The sequence below is a fragment of the Neomonachus schauinslandi genome, chromosome 13 (assembly GCF_002201575.2).
Source record: "Neomonachus schauinslandi chromosome 13, ASM220157v2, whole genome shotgun sequence".
NCBI lineage: Eukaryota > Metazoa > Chordata > Mammalia > Carnivora > Phocidae > Neomonachus > Neomonachus schauinslandi.
This window is the reverse complement of record NC_058415.1, coordinates 11,516,109-11,542,688: the sequence shown is the minus strand read 5'-3', so window position 1 is coordinate 11,542,688 and position 26,580 is coordinate 11,516,109. Positions and strand designations below refer to the sequence as shown.

At 43.6% G+C, this 26,580-nt stretch overlaps 1 protein-coding gene across 1 annotated transcript in view; it reads right to left on the bottom strand.

Moving 5' to 3' along the window:
* Window positions 1-26,580, bottom strand: part of PIP5K1B (phosphatidylinositol-4-phosphate 5-kinase type 1 beta) — a 297,843-nt gene that overhangs the window by 123,360 nt on the left and 147,903 nt on the right. Inside the window, exon 4 of the mRNA XM_021694307.2 lies at window positions 10,566-10,696. Coding sequence (XP_021549982.1) covers window positions 10,566-10,696 — 131 coding nt within the window. The remainder of the gene's footprint in view (window positions 1-10,565; window positions 10,697-26,580) is intronic.

The window sequence follows — 26,580 nt, the reverse complement described above, 5'->3', positions numbered from 1 at the left end:
TTACAAGCTTCCCTTGGATTCGCATCTCCCTGTGGTTCATTCAGTCATGGTGTAAAAAGGACAGTGTGAGGTTTCCCTGGAGAGCAGACAGACACGTGCCCACACACACATACACACAGAACATCTCTGGGATGAGAAAGGGAACATTTACTTCTGTAGGTATCCACTCTGACAGCTGGTGGAAAAATCTGCCAAATCACTAAAAATGAAAAAAAAAAATCTAGCTAGTTTTGGGCCACCATGAGATACAGAGAGTGGGTCAACAGTGAGGGTCAACTGTGAGGCAGGCTTACTTATGGGGGACAGTTAATAACTTATATTTGCATACATGGAGAACATGGAAAGTGGGTGAACTTTTTACACTCAACACGGGCATCACAGAGAGTAAAAACTTCTTCATGGCATAATTAACATATATTAACTAATAATTATTTGCTGACATTACACCATCTTGAACCTCTCTATTTGCATGGATGGAGGGGAACATTCCCAAGTAGTGGGTCATAATATATCACCACTCTTCGTTTGTTTCTCTCCTAGTAGATTTTATCTTATGAGTTTTACTTTCCTTTGATTAATAGAAGACCAGTTTGCATTCTCTTAAATTATACTGAATAGCCAGGGTGGTGGTGGTGATGCTATGATCCAGGGAGGCCTGGGTCCAAGTCCTGTCTCTGCCGTTTACAAGCTGTCTTTCCTGAGCCCTGGTACAGAGCCTCTAGAAAGGTAACATCACAGTGAACAGAAATGTGAGTGGCCGTGCGCTTAGCATTTGGGGAGCCCTGAATACGTCTGGATGATTGAGGCTGTATGATGACGGCAAACAACCCAGACATGAATGAAGAATGAGTTGACCAGGTAGTTAAAAAAAAAAAATCAAAGAAATGACAAAATGGGAAATATTTGCAACTCGTATCACAAAGGGCTAATCTCCCAATATAAAGAGCTCCCATAAACAAGCAAAGTCAAAGACCAAAAAGTTAATTAGGAAAAAAAAAAAAAAGCCAAAGATATGATCAGGCACTTCACAGAAATGGAGGTATAAATAAGTGAAATGTATGAAAAGATGTTCAAGCTCATTTATAATATAACAAATGCAAATTAAGTGTCATCGAGACTATACTACCCAGGAGATAGGCAAAAATCCAAAATTTTGATAAAGCTCAAGGGAAATTGGCACCCTGAAACATTATTAGTGGAAAGTAAGTTGCTATTTTTATATGGAGGACATTTTCACAACCTCTTTCAAAATTACAAATGTATAGAACTCTATGACCCAGCAAATGCATGCCTGTAATTTATCCCACACACGAACTAGCGTATGTATAAAACAACATATGTGTACATGGTTATTCATTCTCGCACGGTTTGTAAGGACAGAGGGTTGGAAGCAAACTAGCTTCATCTGTTTCTGAAGAGGTAGGTCAGATTAATTATGGTTCAGCCACACATGGGAATACTATGCAGCTATTAAAAAATGAGGAGATTTATTACACAGTGACATGGAAGATCTCTAGGATAAATTAAGTAAAGAATCAAGAGGCCGAATACTGTGTGTGGCATCCGCCATTTATATACAAAAAGGAAAAAAAATTTGGCGATGCACGTATTTGACTAAAAAATCCTTAAAAGGTTAACAGACCACTAGCAACAGTGATCCCTGGAGTTGGACACCAGGAAAAAGGCACAAGGATGAAAAGGACTTTTCTCAGTGTTCCTTTGAAAAGCAGTGCGAGGATAAACCCTTCTATGTATTACCATTCACAACATATTTTGGAAAGGTTTAGGGTTAAAAGCTATAACCTCCCACACACATACCCGCCCCCACCCCCAGAGCTCTGCAAGCTCAGTTTCCTGGCAGAAAGGTTTGCTTCTGTGTGTTAAGGTGCTCTAGTGAATAGCAAATGCGAGCTGGACATGAATGAAGTTCTACTAAAGGAAATGTGGATCAATGGGTACCGGAGTCTGTCCATAGTTACGGGGCAGCTCAGCCAGGAGACACCAACCCTGGTTTTCAGAGGTCATGCTCTGGCAGACCTGTTGGGTGTGGGTATGGGTGCTGGCCTACAGACATCCAGCACAGAGACCCTTGGCGCATGCACGAAATGCTTAGCTAATGTGGTTAAACACGGGTGCAATGAGCAGGGGTCCACTGGTCAGTGAAGAGTCCCAGCAGAGCCTCCTGCAGGCTGTCCTTGCCTGTGCCTGGGTGGTATCCATCTGGAGACTGCGCCCAGCACCTACACTTACTCAGCAAAAATGACCTCTTTACAATGCAAGATTTATATTATGCTCCTTCAGTGCATTTAGGTAGTGTTTGTGGGGTGGGGGGAGGGGGAGAAAGTTTTCCTGTCTTGGCATAAAATCGAGGTCTTGGAAATTCCAGCTGTGAGGTTTTGAGCCATGGTTCTATATGTTCGGATCCCATAAGCTAGTCAAATTTCAATAATAAAAATTTGGAGGTCAATGTGGGATTTTCAACCTTATTTCGTTAAGTAAGAACCTAAACAATTACGCAAATCAAAGTACTGTACTTACCAAATTATAAAAAGAAAGGGTATGTTAACTCCATAAAAGGCAGGAAAAACTCTGAATAAACAACAGTACTTTATCTTGTTCTTTTTTCCCTTGTTTCACCAAAAAGCAGTTCGATCACAGACCAGTCTCTAACCTTCTGATATTCACCTCTTCTGAGGAGAGTTCCGCTGTTAAAGCCAAAGCCACTGCTCATCTTAAATTCAAATTTTTTTTTCAAGATTTTATTTATTTATTTATTTGACAGAGAGATAGGGAGAGAGAGAGAGCACAAGCAGGGAGAGCGGCAGGCAGAGGGAGAGGGAGAACAGGCTTCCCTTGGAGCAGAGAGCCCGATGTGGGGCTTGATCCCAGGACCCCAGGATCATGACCCGAGCCGAAGGCAGACGCTTAACTGACTGAGCCACCAGGGGCCCCTTTAATTTAAAACTGTGTGTTTCTTAATGACAATGGATGTTTAGAATTACATACTGTTGAAGCATGCAGGAAGCATTTAGCCACCACCCGGCATTTGCCCTTTAGCAGATAAAAAATCAAAGTCCAGGGAGAAGGTAATGGCCAAAGCTGGTCAGGAACCAACAAGATCAGGAGATTAGATTCACACCAGACCAGTGGAAAAGTCCTAAGTGGACAGGTGTGCCTTAACTTAAACTTGACGTTCCTAGGCCAGTCTTCCTTTTCAGGATTCAGCCATAGGCTTCGGGGTACCCCCTGCCCACATACACCAGCTCTTGTCCAGCAGGACCTCCCTCTGCAAGGTCAGGTGGGCAGAAGTTTGGTGCTAAGTAGGAAGGTGAGACTATTTTAACATCTCCAAGGCACATAAGGGGTCCAGTTTTGAAGCTAAGAACCAGAGCTTTGATGTTTTCAAGGCAGCATTTTGTATTTGGTGAATTCACTGATGGCAAACTGGAACTGTCAGTAATGGGTTTGGGGTCTGTGGGCAAAAGGACCGAGTCAGCAGCTCCTGGGTGAAAGACACATTCACGTGATAATATTGAGGGTGAGAAGTCCCACAATCTGCCCTCTGTAAGCTGGAGACCCAGGAAAGTTTGCAGTTAGTTCCAGCTCATGCTTAAAGGTCTGAGAATTAGGACAGCCAATGGTGTAAGTCCCGGTCTGAGCTGGCAGGCCCAGAGGCTAGGAGTGCTAATGTCTGAGGGCAGGAGTAGATCCCTGTCCAGTTCAAGCTGGGAGCCAATTTGCCCTCCCTCTACCTTTGGGTTCCACACAGGCCCTCAACAGATGGGATGATGCCTCCAACAAATTGGTGAGGTGATCTTGGGTCCAGGTCTTAATTCAAATGCAAACTTCCTTTGGAGAAATCAGCACAGACACCCTCAAAAATACTGTTTTATCAGCCATGAGGCATCCCTTAGCCCAGCCAAGCTGAAACATGAAATTCATCATCTCTGCAAGCATGACCACAAACAGCAGGCTAAGTAACGGGTGCTCTGTCTTCATGTGCAGATGGTGCTAGAGAGACAAGCAGGATTTGAGCAGCAATATGGTTGGACAAGGGACTCCAGAGTCCAGTAACAAAAAAATGGTGGCACCTACTCTTCAAACTGGACCTTTGTAAGTCAGGGTCTGCAGAAGCAGACTTAGGTGTTACTCATTTCCTCTGCCAATTCAGGCAAGTGGAGTCCCTTATGACTCTGGATTTAACCAGTGAAATAGCAATCGGTCCACTCTCTTGCCAAATTAGATAGTGCTTTTCAATGGGAGAACAAAGGAAAGCAAAGCCAAAGACACAGTCCCTGCTGGCCGTCACCCTCCTGCCGAGCACTTCCGGCAGAGAGACACGTGTGCTGCCTTGTGCAATGCAAGACCACACTATCTTTTGAGGCCAGCCAGCCAGCCGACAGCCCAGTCCTTAAAAATCAGTAGCTGAGTGCAATAAGTCAAGCAGAGAAAGTCAATTATCATATGGTTTCACTTATTTGTGGAACGTAAGAATAGCATGGAGGACATTAGAAGGAAGGGAAAAATGAAGGGGGGGAATCGGAGGGAGAGAGGAACCATGAGAGACTATGGACTCTGAGAAACAAACTGAGGGTTCTAGAGGGGAGGGGGTGGGGGGATGGGTTAGCCTGGTGATGGGTATTAAAGAGGGCACGCTCTGCATGGAGCACTGGGTGTTATATGCAAACAATGAATCATGGAACACTACATCAAAAACTAATGAGGGAATGTATGGTGACTAACATAACATAATAAAATAAAATTAAATTAAAAAAAATCAGTAGCTGAAAGCAGCTTAAAGTTCAAAGCCAAATAATGCACTGTGGGCTGTCACCAGAAACACGTGGTATCACTGGCTATTTAAATGCTAAACCTCCCAAGCAGTGGGTCCCATCGAGGGAAATTGTGTTTGGAAGGCTATTTCAAATAAGTTAAAATGTTATGTAATACTCAGTACGTGCAAGAAACCTCTTATTTTGAACTAAAGGAAGAGGTATGTACCTTTTATTAAGAGGAAATCAGTTTCTCCCCATCCCCACCACTAAATAAATGTTAAACAAATATTTAAAGAGTTTTGACTTGAAGGGACATCACACTATTTGGCTTGTCCGGCAAAGGCTACATCTCCTCTTTAGAGCAGGGAGGACTTTTTTTTTTTTTTTTTTTTAAAGAATTTTACTTATTTGACAGAGAGATAGCGAGAGCAGGAACACAAGCAGGGGGAGTGGGAGAGGGAGAAGCAGGCCTCCTGCCGAGCAGGGAGCCCGATGCGGGACTCGATCCCAGGACCCCGGGATCATGACCTGAGCCGAAGGCAGACGCCCAACGACTGAGCCACCCAGGCGCCCAGAGCAGGGAGGACTTTTCTGGCAGCTTCGTGTGTTGTCCACATCTCCGTAAGACGTGGTACAGAATGCCTGTACTGACCGGGGTTGGCAATCCTTTCAGTCTCTGCTGCAACTACTCAGAGTTCTACTGTTGTGGTGAGAAAGCGGCCACAGACGATATGTAAATGAGTGGATATGGCTGTGTTCCAATAAAACTTTATTAACAAAAAGGGGCAGGGAGGCAGATTGGTCCCGTGGGCTATAGTACACTGACCCATGGTGTATATAGATAAGTTTTGGACGAGTTTATGTCAGCAGTCCTTGAAATGCAGCTATATGTGGCTAATCTATCAAAACCATAAATAACATTCAGCACGGAAATCTGGCAACGCTCATATGAACCGTTGACCAATATGTTTGCTTGCCATTTAGAAAACTGTCTCACCCTTACGGTAGTTTTGTGTAATTCTCTGCCCAATGAGGGTATCCTTTGGCCACTCATATAAATCCCCAAAAGTGCAGACATCAAACCTGCGGACAATCTGTGTTCTGTGATGATTCTTACAGCCAACTGAACTCTATTTCATATGTGAAGAGATAAGATGCAGAAGACTTTTATAAATTCTTTAGGTAGATGATTATTCTTGAATGTGGAAAGATATATAAATTTTTACTGCCAGCTTTCAAGCCATATTCTCCCCTGCAGGGAAGGCAGTGATGGTGTCTTCTGAAGGGGAGCAGAGGAAAATATTAACGCTGCTTGTCAAGGGGCTGGAGAGACAGCTTTATGTTGATAATTCTGAGGTAAAAGCTGGGTCCTTTTCTGATTCAAAAAAGCAGAAATCCTGTTACTGTGCTTTACTACCACAGTGTAAGGAAAAACCAAAACTCTGGAGCAAGCCGTCCCTGAATTCAAATCCTGCCTCGACCATTTACTGGTTGTATAGCTTTGGGTCAAGCCACTTACTGCCTCAGGGCCTTAGCTACTTCTAGGCAAAATGGATTTTTTCAGGAAAGGTGAAAGGTAAAAACAATAATTTAATACTATATGTTACATAAATATTCTATCAAAACTATCGGTGGTTCGTAGTTGGTACTCATCAATTTTGCCTCCTTTTGCCACCTCAGGTTCCTGTTTACAAGGCAAAACATAAAACATCCTCTTTTTTCCTCATCTCATTTACACATGAAAACGTATCGACAACTTTGAGTTTCTGAGTGCAGCAGGGAATCTGGGGTCAAAAGATGAAGATACGGTCACCGTCCTCTTACTCATCTACTTTGATTTTGGAAGACTGGAAGAATCTTTGGATTCCAAAGATTCCAAATCTTTGGAATTTGGAAGAATCAGATTGTTGAAAGGGATTTTATACCATCCTTCAAATCTCAAGTCCAGAGGCTTTTCTACCTCCAAAATGAAATCATCTGGAGAATAAATACGTAATATCTAAAAATGACGCCGAGCCACTTTTAAATAAATAACACAATGCATTTCGTTGCTAAGGGAAACAGATCCTGCAGCTTCACTATGGTAGTGAATTAGAACATGTCAAGGCGCCCTAAGCAATTAGTTTTCTCTATGACCCAGATAGACTCTTCGCATTTTAGAATCATTAGACCTTTCAGACCGCTCAGCTGCTCACAACCGGGGACAGTCCTGCCCACCTCCCCCCTACTCCTGTCTCCAGGCAGGTGGAGAAGTATGGGTGGGTAGGGCGGGAACTTTTTCTGGCAGCTTTATTGAGGTGTCATGGACATACGATAAAAGTATAGTCTGTTAATTTTCACATGTGTCTATATCCATAAAACCATCGCCATGGAAAGATACTGAATTTGCTCATCACTTTGTGGGAGCATTCTGATTGAGAGAGTAACAAGGAGTTATTACCGGCATGGCCTGGGGGTGACAAATATCCTGAAATGTGCAGTCTTGCACAAAGAACGGTCTTATCCATAATAGCCAGTAGCAACTCCGCTGAGAAATGCTGGCCCAATCCCTTTGCTAAACTAATGAAGACACAGTCCAGATAAGGAAACTGAGGCAAGACTCAAGACAGTGTCTTCTGTGCTCATGTAAATACATCCAGAGTACATATGTTAAACAAACAATATAGTATTTGCTAGAAGAAATTCTTGACTGAATCAAATGCTTCATGTCATATTGACATTGAAAAGCGATACATACTTTAAAATGATATATTTCAATCAGAGAGGGAGACAAACCCCAAGAGACTCTTAACTCTAGGGAACAAACTGAGGGTCGCTGGAGGGGAGGTGGGTGTGGGGATGGGGTAACTGGGTGATGGGCATTAAGGAGGGCACATGATGGAATGAGCACTGGTCTTATATGTAACTGATGAATCACTGACCTCTACCTCTGAAACTAGTAATACACTACATGTTAATTAATTGAATTTAAATAAGATATAAAAAATGATATATTTAAAATGTGACAGTGGATTCTTCTAAAGAGGTTCAGCTAGCTAGGTCTTCCTCCCCCCAGCTACTTGTCTGCCAGGCAGGGGCTGGTGCTGCTATCCTGGCATAGAGAGTGAAGGTCAAAGACACAAATTCTAGGGGTGCCTGGCTGGCTCAGTCGTTGAGCGTCTGCCTTCAGCTCGGGTCATGATCTCGGGATCCTGGGATCGAGCCCCATGTTGGGCTCCCTGCTCAGCGGGGAGTCTGCTTCTCTTCTCCCTCTACCCCTACCCCCGCCCCACCCCCACTTGTGCTCTCTCGCAAATAAATAAATAAAATCTTAAAAAAAAAAAAAAAGACACAAATTCTAGGCATGGACAATGTTGGCTTTCCTACTCCTGAAGAAAAAGGTGAAAAAAAGACCTCATGTTGGCTTAATCAGAAAGATGCAGTATACTTTTAATAAATCATCCCTGAACAAAAGGATTCATGGCACTGAGAAAGTGCCTATGTGCCTACGAAGACCTACTTACATGCTCCTTGTTGTAAGGTATCTCATAGTGTCGTGTTTAATTTAGTTGCCAAATGGATATAATTTTGAAATGTTAGGTATTAATTTAAAAATCATTTGGAGTCTTATTAGTTGCAAAAATCATGTAATAACTTCAAGAACAAAATTTGGTATCTACTAGAAAGATTATCTCTGTAACATGGGAAGTAATGTGCTAGAGCTCAGTGGTTCTCAATTATGTGCTTAGAATCACCCGGAGGGATTGTTCAACAGATTTTTCAGTCTCACCCCCAAAGTTCCCGATTCAGTTGATCTGGGGTGGAGCCCAAGAATATACATTTTTAACAAGTTCCAGGTGATGCTGATGCTGCAGGTCTGTGGACTACGCATTTGGGCCATGATTTCCCTGGGGCCCATCCATAGTTGGCTCTGTTGATCAGACACTCTGGGTAGAAGAGACCAGTGGGGATGGAGCACCTTGCTCTTCTTTATCCACCCATCTGCAGCTGTAACTGCTCTCAGCTCCCTGCACTCACCGCCAGCTAGCCTCCCACAAAAGACCTTCATTACTCTTGTTCTTCGTAGCCAAATTAAAAAAAAAAATCCGGCTGAAATGTGTGGGTAGAGGTTCTAGAAGACCATGAGAGCCAGAACATCTCGCAAGCACGTTTACAGCAATTATGAACCAAACAGATCATTCCAAAAGATTCAGATAAACTCATGACATCCTGACTTTCTAGAGAAAAAATGTAGTTAATACATACTTTCTGGAAATGATAAACAGAGTGTTAAAAACAAACACACAGGGGCACCTGGGTGGCTCAGTCAGTGAAGCACCTGACTTTGGCTCAGGTCATGATCCCGGGGTCCTGGGATCGAGTCCCGTGTCGGACTCCCTGTTCAGTGGGGAGCCTGCTTCTCCCTCTTCCTCTGCCCCTCCCTCTGTTCATGCTCTCTCTCTCACTCTCTCGCTCGCTCAGATAAATAAATAAAATCTTAAAAAAAATAAAACCACACAGGACAATCTCCAACTATAGAAAGATGAACAGTGTCAAGAGTAAACAGGATTACATCTTAGGCCTTGGGTTGTCCATCTTCTGTCTGGAAACTAGTTCTGGGGGCTGCTAAGGACCCTAGGGAAGCAAACTTCAAAAGTTCTGATAGTTCTGTGTTTTTCAACAAAGAGCATTTAAACCAAAACTAGGCTGTTTGATTTCCAGACAGTTGACACCTGGACATGGAGATATACACAAGTCATTTCCCCGAAGACTTAAAAAAAAAAATGCAATGCAGATCCCGACGGTCCAAGGCTCACCCCAGCCATTTTCACCCAAGCCCAGTAATAACTGATAACAAAAGGGGCTTATTTGGGAGAGAAACACTTGTTTTAGAATAGCAACGTGCCTTACAAGTCAGTCCTCATTGCCCCAAAGACAAAATAATTGCCCTAAGCCCCCAAATCAAGTATCTGTATTTACATTTGCTAGACCAATTTTCTTTGAAAAATCCTGTCAGCAGCAGTGACATTTCCAATTTAATCATGATTACGTGTCTTCCTATATTAAGTTAGTGCTAGGCTTTAAAATTTTTAATTTATTTATTTTGGTAAAGAATACGTAATGTAGGGCTCCCATTTAAGCCATGTGTAAGTATACGGTTCTGTGGGATTGAAGGCATTCACCCTGTTGCTCAACCACCACCACCATGTGCCTCAGATTTATTTATTGAATTGATCTTCCCCCAAAATACAATAAAGCTGGAGGTAACATGTATGGTTAACTGGGGTGTTTTTGCAAATATGGTGTCAAAATAGCAGGATTCTCCTAAGTTCTCTGGAGGAAAGCTAAGTCAAAGTCATCACAAAGGAAGAGCTAGCTACATGACTGAGCTTCGATAGGAGGCTCAACTGTGGGCCCCCAACCTGTCTTTGAAATTGGGGGAAGAGGCAATGACCTGGCACCAGCTGCTGCTTCCAAAATGCCCTCTTTGTCTGAACCCATGCAGACATTACTCCGTGACTACTGCACTCTTTCCTGCTGACTCTCAGAGTCTGTCTTCACGCGATCTTCCAGGCATTATCGTAACTAATTACAAGTGGCCCACAGGACAGAACCTACTTCCCTTCTCCATATAGAAAAACGCAAGCCACCTGAGGCAGCAGAAAGTAACCATCATCGGCACTGCTTCTGGGCCAGCTAAAGGCCCAGTGTGGACACGTAAGCATGCGCTGGCAGGCAAGTCTTCAACGTGAAGATGCCACCAGGCACGTTCTTTAGCATGGACATCCTCACAAACGGAAATGTTCTTACCTCGGCAGGAACACGCTTTCCACTACATAAAAGTCTTGCATGAGGACATCTCTATCTGGCTTGGAAGTGAGATTCCCCACTGTGTATCCTATTCCCAGTTGAATAGCACCTTTGATAGCAGATGATGCAGTCTGCAAAGAAAACAAGGGTCAAGGTTAACCTCCATGGTCAAGGTCTCGTTCAAGCAGCAAAAATAGGAGACTGAGGTCAGATGTTCTTTCTTGTCCCTAAGCAACGTGAAGCTGGGTTTGGAAAGACGACAGGATGCTCCTTTTGATGGTGAGTCTAATTCCGAATATTAAGGACCCTTCTTGATATGAAATTATTTTTATGGTAATGTTTCCTACAAATATTTCTTTTCTTTTCTTTTTTTTTTAGATTTTATTTATTTATTCATGAGAGACAGGAAGAGAGAGAGAGAGAGAGAGAGGCAGAGGCAGAGGGAGAAGCAGGCTCCCTGCTGAGCAGGGAGCCCGATGCGGGACTCGATCCCAGGACCCTGGGATCATGACCTGAGCCGAAAGCAGACGCTTAACCATCTGAGCCACCCAGGCGCCCCCTACAGATATTTCTAAGGTCAAATTACATTCCCAAATCTCCACCTTCCTTTTAGTAAGAACTTAGAAATTTGGTAGGACACTTTCAATACATAACATTTTAATTTCTACCAAAAGAAATGCCACAGTCACGTTTTTTAAAAATCTGAAGCTCTAGAACACACCTATGGGTCACGAAGAGTAGGGTATCTTCGCAAGAAATGAGAGAGCAAAAAGTAATCTGAGTCTGTGAATAAAATTTAATTTGGGAATGGCTTACTGGTGTTACCATGGATCCATCAGCAAAATTGCCTGCACTGATCTGTGTAGCACATAGCACCAGCATACCAATATTTCCAATTTACCACTTTCCCAGTATCATTCCATAATTAAATACACATAATATTAAATTAGGAAATAATGTGTATACATACGTGTGTACATACATATACATACATGTGTGTAGTGTGTGTGTGCGCATAGTTTTAACCAACATAATAGGAGAAATAGCAGAATAACTCCATTTAGGAAAATTAGAAGGCATTCTTCATAATGGTTGTAAAAGTGTGGTCATTTCAGGCAAAGTCAACAAATGATTATTGGGGACCTAGCCCCATGCTAGAGGTGGTTTGTTTGGGGTTCAATCTTGGGTGAGCGAGGATGACCGCACTGTGGGAGAGGTCCCTGGTCTTGGGGGTGGGGTGGAAAGGTTGTACAACATTAGCTTGGTTCTGCATGTCCTTTGTTTGTGATCATGGAACAGCATCCAAACAGGTTTAAAAGGTCTGAGAGTCTTACGCATAGAGACAGTTTTGAAGCCTTTAGAATGGATTATCTCCATATTTAAGGAAATCTGAGGATCAAGGATCAAACTTGAGGTCATGATCAATCAGTACCGACCAGCCACTTCCACTACACAAATGGAAACAACCCCTCTCCCTACGGAGTCATCATCTGGTGGCTTGCTCACCCCACTGCAAATATTACATCACCCCTCATCTGAGGACAACTCCCCACCCTCTTCCCTCCAGGAGGCAGAAGAATGGCTTGTTTTTCTTTATCCCCATGCTCTTTACTTAAGATCCCGGGGCAGCAGGATGGCAAAAGACTTAGCACTCAAGCCCCCAGTGCAACTAGTGCTTCAAAAACAAAAAGTTTGCTATTTTAATTCTCCCTCTCAGAGCTCTGCAATGCTACCAGTTGGCATTAGTGACCTTTTGTACCAAGAGCTCTGACTTCTGAAGGCTGAAATGGATTTTGTTCATTTTAACCTCGCATAAAAATTCCAAAGGCATTCCTTCTCCTATCCATCACTCAGAGCAGTATGGCATAAGATATGACATCAGCACTTTCCAGAGGACCCAACACCCCAAAGCATTCTGTTCTAGACCTATCAACAGAGTCATGTGCTCTCAAAGTGCTTGTCCCTCCCCATCCGCACACCTGACTGCTTTCTGGAACTATCTGTATTTCTACTTAATTCAGTCATCTACTACTCCTTGGGCTGGAACACCTCTCCTACAGATGGAGTACCCAATTTTCTGTTGACTACCCTCCTCCCCGACCCCAGGCAACAGAAGGTGGTCAAAGTAGTAGGAGTCTATATCTGGTATTTTCAAACTTGAGAAAGCATGAGAATCTCTGGGATACTTGTTAAAACAGACTGAAGGCAAAACCACGGAGACAGTAAAAAAAGCCCTGGCTGCCAGGGGCTGGGGGAGGGCTTGCCAGGGGCTGGGGGAAGAAAGGGGGTGCACAGAGGGTTTTCAGGCAGGGAAAATACTCTGTATGACACTGTAATGATGGATACACGTCATTATACATTTGTCTAAACCCACAGAACACCCAAAATCAAGAGTAAACCATAATGGGGGGCACCTGGGTGGCTCAGTCATTAAGCATCTGCCTTCGGCTCAGGTCATGATCCCGGGGTCCTGGGATCGAGCCCCGCATCGGGCTCCTTGCTCGGCGGGAAGCCTGCTTCTCCCTCTGCCCACTCCCCCTGCTTGTGTTCCCTCTCTGGCTGTCTTTCTCTCTGTCAAATAAATAAAAATCTTAAAAAAAAAAAAAGTGAAACACATTGGAAACCATGGACTTTGGGGGACTATGATGTGTCGATGCAAGTTCATCAACTGTAGCAAATGCACCACTCTGGTGGGGGATGGTGACAATGGGGAGGCCATGCATGTGTGGGGGGCTGGGAGCACATGGAAAACCTCTGTACCTTCTCAATGTTTCTGTTAACCTACAACTACTCTAAAACAATGGTCTTAAAAAAAAGTCAATGGGCATTGCAAACCAAAGCCAAAACCAAGAACAGATGGATGGGTCACATTTCCAGGCTTTCTGATTCTGGGAGTCTGGGGTGAGGCTCAAGAATTTGCTCTTGTTCTAAGGAGCACCATAAAAATCTTCCTCTCATGGCATAAGATTAAATTTTGAGTTCCCAAAGGAGTAAGATTTTGGAAAGGGCCCCGCTGACATCTGTTTATGTTAAACCCCCAAACACACTTGTGATCCTACTGCCTTCCTTTCAGGCTCCGTGAAATTCAAGAGCTCTGATGGGACAAACTGTGGAAAGTGTAATACAAGTTAATATTTTTGGGATCAACTCTTTGTGCCAGACACTTGATATACAACCATCACGATCACAAACTAGAGTAATCATAGCACATACTTATAGAGCATTCACTGAATGGCAGGCACTGTTGTAAGTGCTTTTGGTTATTCGAACTCTGTTATCTTCACAAGGACCCTATAAAGCGGGACCCTATAAATTGCTACCTCCATTTTACTGACTCAGGAAGGTTTGGTGACTTACACTGGGTCACACAGCTAAGGAAGACCTGGGATTGGGGACTCATACCTGGGGAGTCTGGCTCCAGATTCCAAGTTATAAGCAACTACACCATGGCCTCTAACCTCAAAATCTCTCAACTCATATGATCCTTTCAAGGACCCTTTCAAGCAACAATCACATTTCCAGGTGGGGATTTAAAGCACAACAAGGTTAAGTGACTCGCCCCAGTCACGTTGCTAGCACGTGGCAGATTCTCGCTGCAAAGCCCACCCTGTTTGCACATCTGTTTTTTTCTAAAACGAGCCTAGAATCCAAGTCAGAAGGTCCCGTTAAAGTCTAGCTGTTTGACCTCAGCAAAGGAAGTAGCTCCGTGGGGGCCATTCCTTTTGATAAAATAGGGATAAAATGTTTTATTTGCTTCTAGTCCGACCCAGCCATGAGTAAGCCTAGGAAAAGCTGTAAACCACTTGGAAAACCAGTATAAAGACTGGTTAATGTCACTTGTTAAGGTCACTACTAGTAACGTGGGGCGGTACAAACATCAGGAGGTATTTTGCTGTTGAGGGAGGGACCACACCTTGAGGTCTCCTCCTCCCCATCTCCATGTAAAATTAAAGGCTGTAGCACTGATGCATTTGCGTAGAATTAAAAAGCATCTTGCCTACTTCGTGGAAATGTCTGATCATATTCTGATCATATTCAAGCATGTGGTTTCTTCAGTCACCAGCAGTAAAGGTTCCATCCCCGGAAGTCCTCCCAGGGGACGTGAGGCACGGTGACGGGCGGTGTTGGCGTATTTTCTAACACAGCCACTCTGGAACAAGATGTGTTTTAAAACTCTAAAACTGAAATGTTACTCGGAGTGTCTCTGCTTAGCGATGAGTAAACCATGATGCTGAGGAAGAACCTTCTGTGTGTAGTGCTGGTGGTTGCTCTTCTAGAAGAGTTCTTTCCCTGCCAAATGTGAGCCACAAGCCCTTCTTCCTTCCTTGAGGATACCCACCAACAGACCAGGGGGCCAGTAACAGGTGGATGGCTTCGTACACACCCAGCCTCTCCAGGTTTCCCAGCAAGACTTTGCATAGCTTCTAACAGCGCTGGGACATGACCATTTTTCCCTTCCAGCTCCAACAGGGACCTCGGACTCCTTCCAAACATATAGTTCTAGATTTCAGAACACAGCGAAACAGGCTATTTTTAATTCAGGACTTTGCACGGCCTAAGTGGCAGCAGCGTGTTGCCTGGATACTAGAAAAACCTCTCAAGCATTTCATACTCAGACAAAGAACCAGAGAACATCACAAAAGCAAACCACCGACACTTAGTCTCATAGCTCCTCTTTCCTAACGCAAACTTGTGCAGGGATGAGGGTAATACTAAAAGGAGAAATGAAGGTCAGCTTGCGTTTGTGCCAAAGGTTCTATTTTTCTTTTTTTTTTTTTTAAGATTTTATTTATTTATTTGACAGAGAGAGACACAGCGAGAGAGGGAACACAAGCAGGGGGAGGGGGAGAGGGAGAAGCAGACTCCCCGCAGAGCAGGGAGCCCGATGTGGGGCTCGATCCCAGGACCCCGGGATCATGACCTGAGCCGAAGGCAGTCGCTTAACCGACTGAGCCACCCAGGCGCCCCAGGTTCTATTTTTCAAAGCACTATCTTTTAATGATTGTATTTTGATCCTCCCAATTGTTATGTATAAGGAGGGTTTATAAAGCCCATTTTATATAGGGGCACTTGGCGGCTCAGTCGGTTAAGCATCCGACTCTTGGTTTCGTCTCATTTCACGGTCTCAGGGTCCTGAGATCGAGTCCCGTGTTGGGCTCCGCACTAGGGAGGGAATCCTGCTTGTCCCTCTCCCTCTGCTCCTTCCCCCAAACTTGCTCTCTTGAATAAATAAACAAAGTCATTAAAAAAATAAAGCTGATTTTATAGATAAAGAAACTGTGGTTCTGGGAGAGTAACTGGCTCTAAACCTCTTGGCTGGTACGTGGTGGAGCCAGGAATGATACCGCGGTCTCCAAGGCCGCTGGTTCAGTGCTCCATCATACACAGCTGTGTGTGCCTGAATTCTTCTGCTGGAGACGGATCTGACCAAAGCTGAAAGTACTGACACCATGAGCTACTCATCCTGCCAGTAACAATACAACTAAACATCTATGGAACCTACCATCAGGGGAGTAGTGATCCTGACAACACTAAGATTTCTTTTTTATTGTTATGTTAATCCCCATACATTACATCATTAGATTTAGATGTAGTGTTCCATGATTCATTGTTTGTGCATAACACCCAGTGCTCCATGCAGAACGTGCCCTCTTTAATACCCATCACCGGGCTAACCCATCCCCCCACCCCTCTCCCCTCTAGAACCCTCAGTTTGTTTTTCAGAGTCCATCGTCTCTCATGGTTCATCTCCCCCTCCGATTTCCCCCCCTTCATTCTTCCCCTCCTGCTATCTTCTTCTTCTTCCTTTTTTTCTCTTAACATATATTGCATTATTTGTTTCAGAGGTACAGATCTGAGATTCAACAGTCTTGCACAATTCACAGCGCTTACCAGAGCACATACCCTCCCCAGTGTCGACAACAGTAAGATTTAAATGAGGTGACATTGGTTACAGGAAACGGCTTTCTTCAGTACATTGTCTATGAAACCGGATCACTTAATAGGCCACCAGATATCACTGGCTTGAAAAGGAAGTACGAAAACATTTCTTTTTTTTTTTTTAAAGATTTTATTTATTTATTCATGAGAGACAGAGAGAGAGACAGAGGCAGAGGGAGAAGCAGGCTCCCCGCGGAGCAGGGAGCCCGATGCGGGACTCGATCCCAGGACCCTGGGATCATGACCCGAGCTGAAGGCAGACGCTTAACCGACTGAGCCACCCAGGCGTCCCAGTACGAAAACATTTCTTGTCCACAGCATTTTCCCTTCCAAGGTGTTCTGATGAACTAATTATGGGATTATAGCCAACACAGATGATGCCACAGTGATTTTTATCAGAAGTACAGATCTCATCGTGTCACCACCTTGCTTGAAACCCTCTAATGGGTTCATGGTGTCCTCACTGCAGGATTAAGCCCAAACCCTTTAGCTTGACCCGGAAGCCCGTCTGACGGCATTATTCCTGATATAAAAAGAGATCCCCACCCCCAACACAAAGACACACACAGACACACACTCACACACACAAAAACACACACACATCCACACTCTATCCTTTGAGCAAGCTCACCTTACAGGTCCATGAACCCCTAACAACCACATATGACATTTTCTGTTTGTGCGCCTTTTTCCCAAGGAGGGGGTCCAACGTGCTCTCTTTTTTCAGATGGTCTGTTTTTCCAAAACCCACACGCAGATCTAGAGAGTCTAATTCTAAATTGGAGATGTTCCCTGCCAAGGTGCCTTAGACTGGGCCACAAACACCTAGCTCAGTAATACCTTTTCATAGTGAGAGAAGGCAATTCTCATCCAACAGGGAGAACCCCCAACTTAAGTCCTGGGTATCCTTTGCCCGGCCCAGTCTCTGGACCTATACTCAACAACAGAGACATAGGCTTCTTCTGATAGAATTATGGGAAAAGAAAGAGGGACAGAATGCATGAAATGGGTCCTGGGACTATAGAAATGGGAAACTCTGTGGGTGGGCAACCTAAAGCCTTCTGAGAGGGATTGGGGCTACCTCTCACCTTCAGATCATTCAAACCATTTGTCCAGTCCCGCTTTATGTCAGTTTCCTGTTGCTGCAGTAGCAAATAGAATCCAGGAGAATCTCCCCAGCCAAAGATGGGTAACTGGATCACATCTGCAAAGTCCTTTTTCCATGTAAGTAACCTGCATACAAGGTCTAGGGATTGGGCGAAGCCAACTGAGAGGGCCCCGTTATTCCGCAGATCATTCTCTTTTACTTCAGGACTGATTCTAGCATTTTCTCTGGGGTTGCCTCAGGCAAAGAGAAGAGCTCTCCTCAGAACTCCATTCAGGCAGATGCTGTGCATTCATTTAACAAAGACCTGAGAACTTTCTGTCCCTGAGCAATGGTACATGGGCAGAGACCCGAAAGGTGAGAAAGACCAGTCATCAGGCGCCCTCCTTCAATACACAAGTGGCCTGGCCAGAGTCCTGGCCCTCAAGGGACTGAGAATCCCATGAGGAGGTCAGGGGCATGGATTTCCAGGCGGAGACGAGCAGCGGTTCAGGGACTCGAAAGCAGACCATCGGCGTAAACTGCAGTGGCCCACAGGGAAGGTGCCAGAACTAGAGGCTGGAGAGACAGAGTGGCTCCAGATCTGGGCCCTCCAGGCCATGCTAAGGGTTTCTCTGTTTTGATAAGGAACCAGCATCCTAATTTGAAAAGGATCGTTCTGGCTGCCCAGTGGAGGGAAAGAAGTTAGGGGACTGTTACCGTGGTTCACAGAGATGAGGAGAGGGACAGAGGAGATGAGTGTGAGAGGTATTTTGGAAGGTGCTAGGACTTGCTATGAGCTAGAAATGAGGGCGAGCAAAGTACCCAAAAGTCCTGGCGTTGCTCTGGATGAGCTGAGAGGACAGAGGGTGCTCGGCTGAGGTGAGGAGACTGAGGAGGAACATATTTCTGGGGGAAGCTCAAGGGTCCTGTTTGAGATGCCAATAAGACTCCACTCAGAGATGTTAAGATACAAGTCCGGAGCTTATAATAGAGGTTTGGGCTGAAAGTTTGAATCTGAGTGTTTTTGGCATATAAAAGGTATGGAAAACCAAGGAGCCAGACGAGTAATGCAGGGAGACAGGGGAGTGTTCTAGAAGGGCCCTGAGCCTGGTGAAACATTTAGAGACTAGACAGGAAGGAGAACCTTTGGTGGTGATGTAGGACTGACAACAGAAGTGGGAAGAAAATCAGGAAAATATGGCTTTAGAGAAACCGAGAAAAGAGAATTTGAAGAAAGGAGTGACGAAAATCTCAACCAAGTGGCTCTTTCATTTGGTAATAGGAATGTTACAACTTGCTGGGACATCAAAAGCTGTGGGTTAAATTCTTTTTTTTTTTTTTTTAAAGATTTTACTTATTTATTTGACAGAGAAAGAGAGAGAGAGAGAGTTCACAAGCAGGGGGAGAGGCAGAGGGAGAGCGAGAGGGAGAAGCAGGCTCACGGCTGAGCAGGGAGCCCGATGCAGGACTCGATCCCAGGACCCCGGGATCATGACCTGAGCCGAAGGCAGACACTTAACGGCTGAGCCACCCAGGCGCCCCTGGGTTAAATTTTCTGTTCTTTTCTCTCTCATATCATTGATTCATAAGTAAGTCCAAATCTGGATCTTGAATGCTTGACAAAATTAATCGATAAACTCCAGTCAAATTATGTCATCATTTAAACCATATTTTTAAAATGTGCCTTTAACTTCGAAAAATAAAATGTTAGTTTAAAAAGGCAGGATGTAAAATACACAGAATGAAATTTGACAATGAAAACTTCACAAATGTATTTATATGCAGAGTAAAGCAGGACAGGAAGGAAATATATCAAACTGTATGATTATTTCTGGGTGCTAGAATAGTAGGTGATTTGTACTTTCAAGCTTTACAGTTCTTGAATTTTCTAAGTTTTCTGTTATGTGTAGGAAAAGAAATGTCCTTCAATCAAGGTACTGTTACTATGTTTATAAATACATTTTAAGGGATGAATTTAAATATATACATGTATATATACACACAAATACATCGATGTTTGCGATTTGCTCATTCTTTAAATTTCATTTTCTTTCAGGTCGAGGTCTCAGTGCTAGAAACCCATGTAACTGCTACACCCTCATGAAACATAATCATAATCAACTTTATTTTTGTCTCCCATTGCCTCTCTAAACTTATTCTGGGGTTAGATCTTCCCCTGACCTAGGATGAAATTTAGGGCAGGTCTATGACCCTTCCGGTGACTCCCAGAATCAAACATCCTCTGCTCCCCGGTCCCCCTTCTACCACTAGTCTCTCCATGCAGTCTCTGTTTGTACAGCAGCTAGACTCAATGACCGCCCCCCCCCCCCCCAGTAGATGTGGTTTCATAAATGACTTTTGCAGTATTCTGTTCCTTTCCTGGTTGGAAACAACTTTTCTGATATAATTTCTACAGCCTTCTACATTTTGGAAAATAAGAATGCTGGAGATATGACGTCCTTTCCTGTGCCTACACAGACCTTCCAGGTGGTGAAGCTGCCTCATAACAAGGTCATTTTGACATACTGGGCACTAAACAACCTTGTCAGATGCCCAAGACAGATTCGCTTTATATTTGATTTTCTCTTATTACTAAGCAGCCTTTTAACAGAATCCCTGTGTATCCATGTGTCGGAAGGAAGGTTTGATTCTCTAAATGTGATGGAAAAGGCAGAGCAAAAATAAGGTGTTTCATGTGTCATGGTTTCTTTTAAATGATCTCTAACCTTATTTATATGGTTGGCAGTGAAGCATTCTCTCATTGGAATGGAAAAGCATATTAAGCAAATACTTCTCATTAACAGAAAAATACTGTACTCTTAAGGTGTTCAGCAGTGGTAAATTATACACACTTAATTGCCCTTAAAGGAGATATGCCACCAACTGCAGATGAAATTTTTGATTTAGGATAAAACAGCATCATGAATGCTGCCATATTAATCCTTTCAAAATATTACAGTGTACTCTGAGATATTCATCATCAATGTGGCACAGTAGAATACCCTTAACACATTTATACACACTAGGGGAGAAAGTTTCATTTGTTTGTATAGTCAAATAAAAATATTATTGGGGCGCCTGGGTGGCTCAGTCGGTTAAGCAGCCAACTCTTGATTTCAGCTCAGATCATGATCTCAGGGTTGTGAGATCGAGCCCTGTGTCAGGCTCCGTGCTCAGCGGGGAGACTGCTTGAGATTCTCTTTTTCTTTCCCCTCCCCCTGCTTTTGTGCTCTCTCTAAAATAAATAAATGAATTAAAAAATACTATTTATTTGATACAAATACAAGTTTAGATGCAAAAGACAAAAATAAAAAGGGGTTCATTTTTCACTGCCTAGAATCAACAAAAACCAAGTTTCACCTAGTCTTAGAGTATTATGTTTCCCGCGAGGGAGTTGTTGATTTTAAAGGTAAAACACTACATCGGTGCCTAGCACTGCTTTGGTGGGAACATCACAGTGCTAATGGCTGATGATGCTAATTGTCCGCAGTACCTATCTGCCCTTCTAACAGAGCAGTTGTTCTCAATGAGGGTTGATTTTGCCCCGCATGGGACATCTGCCAGTGTCTGGAGACAATTTTGGCTGTCATAATTGGGGAGTGCCACTGACATCTTTTGGACAGAGGCCAGGGATGCTGCGAACATCCTAACAGTGCACAGCAAAGCCCCCTCGACAAAGAATTACCCAGCCCCAAACATCAGTAGTGCCCAATGTTAAGAAACCCTATTATACAGTACCAGAAATTTTAACTGGGTATTTCACCTGCTTCTCTTGCAGCTAAGTGTAGTCATGGGACTAATTTCAGGCCCATGTGCCATACAAGGAAATGATGGGTCCAGCTCCCAGGTCACACTGTTAACAGGAAGGAGAGTGACCTCTGGGGATGCTGGACATGAAGGAGCCCTCCTGGACCCTATCTAGAAGCTGCACGTTGAGGACGACAGCAAAACAAGACAGAAACCTGGACCCCTGATGATTTCGCAGAGCAAGTAAATCACCTCTGTACTGTTACGCGTGCGAGAACCGAACTTCAACTCAGTGGAAGCTACAGTCATTGTAGTTCTTGCTTTTATACATCATGGAACCTGTGTTCCAAGTGCCTGTGGCCAAAAACCTCGCCCAGATCATCGGGATGTGGGTGTGCAGGTGGTGGGCGGTGCCTCTGCCTGGGTCCTGCGGCAGGAGATTACAGAACTACAAGATGAATGGTAACTCCGTAGGTGGCTCCTTCTACCTGTGGTCAAAGGTGGTCCACGCCAGGGATCGCCTGCAGGAGGAGCTCAGAATCCAGGCCCAGGAAGACAGAGAGAGAGAGGGAGCAGAGAGAGGACAGCAGACGCCCCAAAACGTGACCGCTCAGCTCCTCCTACCACACCCTGCCCACCACCTCTAATGTATAGCGTGGTAATAAATCTCTCTTCTGCACTGCTCTTAAAAAAAAAAAAAAGGGCAGTAAAACGTGAACATCTCAGTCTTCTTCGGGGTTAATTTTTTTCTTTTTTTTTTTGGTACGTGTCCTTCTAGAATTTTTTCTCTACCCATCAAAAATACATATCCATATATATACCTATATATGTGTGTATGTATATATATATCCATTAAAGAATAAAAATGGATCTTACTATTCATGCTCTACTGGCAGTTTGTTTTTTTCACACAATAGCCTTCCATGTCTGTCTATACAAATTCTCATTGCTTTTGGTGGTTACATAGAGTTTTGTGGTTTGTATGTAACACAACTGTTTTATCTATTCTCCTATTGATAGCCATTAGGGTTCCTGTTCTCTCTCCTTTTTTTAAAGATTTTATTTATTTGACAGAGAGAGACACAGTGAGAGAGGGATCACAAGCAGGGGGAGTGGGAGAGGGAGAAGCAGGCTTCCCGTGGAGCAGGGAGCCCGATGTGGGGCTCGATCCCAGGACCCTGTGATCATGACCTGAGCCGAAGGCAGCTGCTTAACTGACTGAGCCACCCAGGTGTCCCATGTTCTCTCTTTTTAATAGCAAATAATGCTGCAATGAATACCCTTGCTTGTATATTCCTGCCCATTTCTTTCTTGTGTACTTCTGCAGCATAGATTCTTAGAACGCTGGGGAAAAAGATAACGTACATTTATACTTTTGGAAGGTACTGCCAAAATGCATTCTACAAGAGATTTCATCAATATTGTCACCAACAGAGTAGAAGAATATGCTTGTCATCAAACCCTCACTAACACGGCTACAATTAATACTGTTAATGTGTGCTCATCTTGCTGGTTTGGTTCCCATTTTCCTGATCACCTACAAGGGAGAACCCCCCCTTTGTGTATTTGCTATATTATTTGCCTTTAAATTAATAATTTCCATTTCTTTATGGTTACATACTAATAACCATGCTCAATTACTTTATATCAATTAAAGCTCAACTGCATTTCAAAGTAATGCCCTTGGAAACTCTGAAGCAGTAAAAATCTGTGCCGGCTCTAGAAGTTGTTTTTTTGTTTTTTTGAAATTGTAAGCTTTCACAGAAATGGTAGCTATTCTTATCATCTAAGAGATGGTTCTTATTTTTTTTTTACTCTAATACACTTTTGCATATCTCTAGTTTTTAAGATTTGAAATAGTACCTTAGAAGAACTGATACTCAGATGCACAATTTTTTTTTTTCAAATAGAAATGTGCTCCATAATTGGCGCATTGGGATGAGGGGCTCTTTGGGGGAACATGTAACAGCAGCCTGGGGGTGAAGAGAGGTGGAGAAACACACCTGGGCATAGACACCGAGCAATGATAAAGATGTTCTTCTACCTGCCCCTTTCGAGTCGTACACTGTATGGTTAGAGAGGCCCTTGAGGGTGGCCTTCTCTGTAGTGGGAAGCGATCAGGTACCTGTAGCTGCAAGTGTTGTACATGATGGCCGCCCGTTTCCTGCCGTACCCCTGCTTCGTTTCTTTCTGGGGGCAAGGGAATGAACGGAGCATACTGGGATCGTTTCACCGTTCTGCTGGCTACTCCGGAGAGCTTACTGTGATCTAGGTGTTCTACTAAGTGCATGAGAGGTGTCTTCTCCTTGATGTGCATCATCTTCACAACACTACACGAGAGGTAAAACTGTTACTCCTGAGTTACCTACGATGAAACAGGCTCAGAAGGACAGAGAAGCAAGGGGTGTCTGGGTGGCAAAGTCAGTGAAGTGGCCAACTCTTGATTTTGGCTCGGGTCATGATCTCAGCATTGGGATATCAAGCCGCACATCGGGCTCCACACTCGGCGAGGAGTACGTGTCAGATTCTCTCTCTCCCTCTCCCTCTGCCCCTCCTTCCTCCCCCCACTTGCACTTGTGTGGTCTCGCTCTAAAGTAAGTAAATAAAATCCTAAAAAAAAAAAAAATAGAGAAGCTTATTCAAGGCTGCACAGTGAGGAAATGACGAAGTTGGCCCTTCTATGCAAGTCCATGTTCACAACCATCACATCCAATGTCGTAACTGGACACAGAAATACACAGATGTCAGCTTTGCCAGTTGATTTAGCACAGGCCCAACTTAAATTCTATGGCTGGTCTGACTACCACAGAACTCACTTGGCTGTGTGGGACTCTTTCCTGGCCCAAACCAAGCCAGCTTCTATTCTTTTTATTTGTATTCTCCATTGACCAGCAAATCCATGGTGTGGACCAGGTCGGTCAGGGCCAAGCCTCACCCCAGAAAGTCCCCAGCAGATATTTTCAGAGAACTCTGCCAGGTCAGGTGCACAGAAACACCTAGCTTGGCACTAAGTTGAAAGGCATCCTACGTGGGGCCGAAGGAGAAAGGTTTCAGTATAATGTCGCCATTTTGGAATTTTTACAAAAGGAATGAGAATCTAGGCTTGTCTACTGGCTTTGCCTATGACAGGTGCAGGATGGGCAACCGAGCCCTCCCCACCCAAGGAAACCCTTCAGCAATCTTGCTCTCTTCGCCATCCTTGCTGGACTTACACTATCCCCGCCTATTGGAGAGTCCACTAACCCTAGCCCTGCTCCTGGTCTCCTGTCCCCCCAAAGCTCTTGCTGCATATGAAGACAGATGGATGGATGGATGGACAGACAGACAGACACACACACACAGAGCTGTTGCTGTTTTAAGGATTAGGAGAGGATACTTAAAACTCCTTCAAGGAAGCAAAGACCTGTAGGACAACTTACTATACTTCTGCAAACACCAGCCGTGAATAAGATCTTACTGTTCTTTTATCACCTACGCCAAGACACCTCCAACATTTCCTCTTCCTTCCACCAACTGACCTCTTCAGTTATAAAAAGAAGAGTGTATTTAGCTAAGGAGGAGAAAGAACCCAGTGCCTGGCTCTCTGATAGTTTTGGCAGGTCCCCTGGTTACTGTTCTGCAGTTAATTCATTCAGGACATATATTCTTTGACTTCATAACACAGGAGGGCTTGATTGCTACCCATTTACCCAAATAAAAAGAAGAAAGCCAGAAATGAAACTTCCTTCAGGAGTAGGGATCCCTGCATTTATTTTTTATTTTTTCCATTTGTGCTTAGATTTGTATGAGTCATGTAACTTTTTAAAATAATTAAGTTTCCTGATCTGTAACAAAAAAAAAAAAAAAAAACAGAGTGAGGAAAATAATAAATGATATAGAAACAGGTTTAAAAGAAAGACACCTAGTTCTCTCTCTCCCTTCAAATGTCCCTCACTTTGATTTTTCTTCTTCTTAGTTTAACTTTTTTTTTTTTAAAGATTTTATTTATTTATTTATAGAACAGAGAGAGACACAGCGAGAGCGGGAACACAAGCAGGGGGAGCGGGAGAGGGAGAAGCAGGCTTCCCGCGGAGCAGGGAGCCCGATGCGGGGCTCGACCCCAGGACCTTGGATCATGACCTGAGCCGAAGGCAGACGCTTAATGCCTGAGCCACCCAGGCGCCCCTTCTTAGTTTAACTTTCAAGATAAACTCTGTAAGTGGGCCAGAGGGAATTTTGTAAGTATATACATCTCAAGTACATCCTATAACAGATGACATCATGATCTGTACATAACATATACCCTACATGCATTATAGGAATACATAAATCTATGAAAAAATACATATATGTATATATGTTTGTATAAGAATAAATAATAGTTATGTAACAGGCAATGCTCAGGGATCTAAGATGTGGAAGGAAGAAAGGGAAAGGATGTGATTGCTACATGTGACAGAATCCTACAGACAACAGAAATAATTTTACAAGCCAAAACGACAGTGATTTTTACAGACTGACAATGAAAAGCATTGTTTGCTAGTGATGCGCTGTTTGCCAATCTCCAGTGCTTTTCTCCATGCAGGCCCTAAACACTTCTCACAGGCTAGAATCATCAGGTGCAAGGCCCAAGGTGAGGGATGTTGGTAAAAGGATTTTCTAAAAAAAAAAAAAGGGCCTTTCTTTAAATTCCTATGATCAGTCTGTCCTCTCAGAGTGAAGACATCCCTCCCCTGGCAATGGAATTATTTGAAATGATCATCACAGTAATTGTTAACTGTATTATTACGACCTGCTCGGTAGTTCTTCGTATTTCTGGAAAGCCGTAGAAAAACAACGTCAAGAGAGTTTGAAACAAAAAGATCTGCAACGTCAATGCCAGTATTTATCTGAAGGGGTTTTAAAATGTGGAATTTAGGTGTTTCCTTAATACCAGAAGATTGATTTTTAGTATTTAATGCTTCTAATAGCATTTCTTTGGTGAGCTATATAGTTCTATAATATTGCCTTAAATTCTGTGGTAATTGTTTCAAGAGCTTAGTTTGTGCCAGGTCCAATTATCTGTAGTACTGATTTCTCACCTTAACACCATTACCTCCCTTTTACAGAAGAATAAGCTGAAGTTCAAAAGATTATACATCCGAAAGGTAAATCCTAGATTATTTTTCACAGAAAGACTCTACACTAAAAGTGCACTACAGACCGAGACATCAGAGGCTATTTACGTATTTTTCAGGAATCTCTATCATCAGGTTAAAGCAC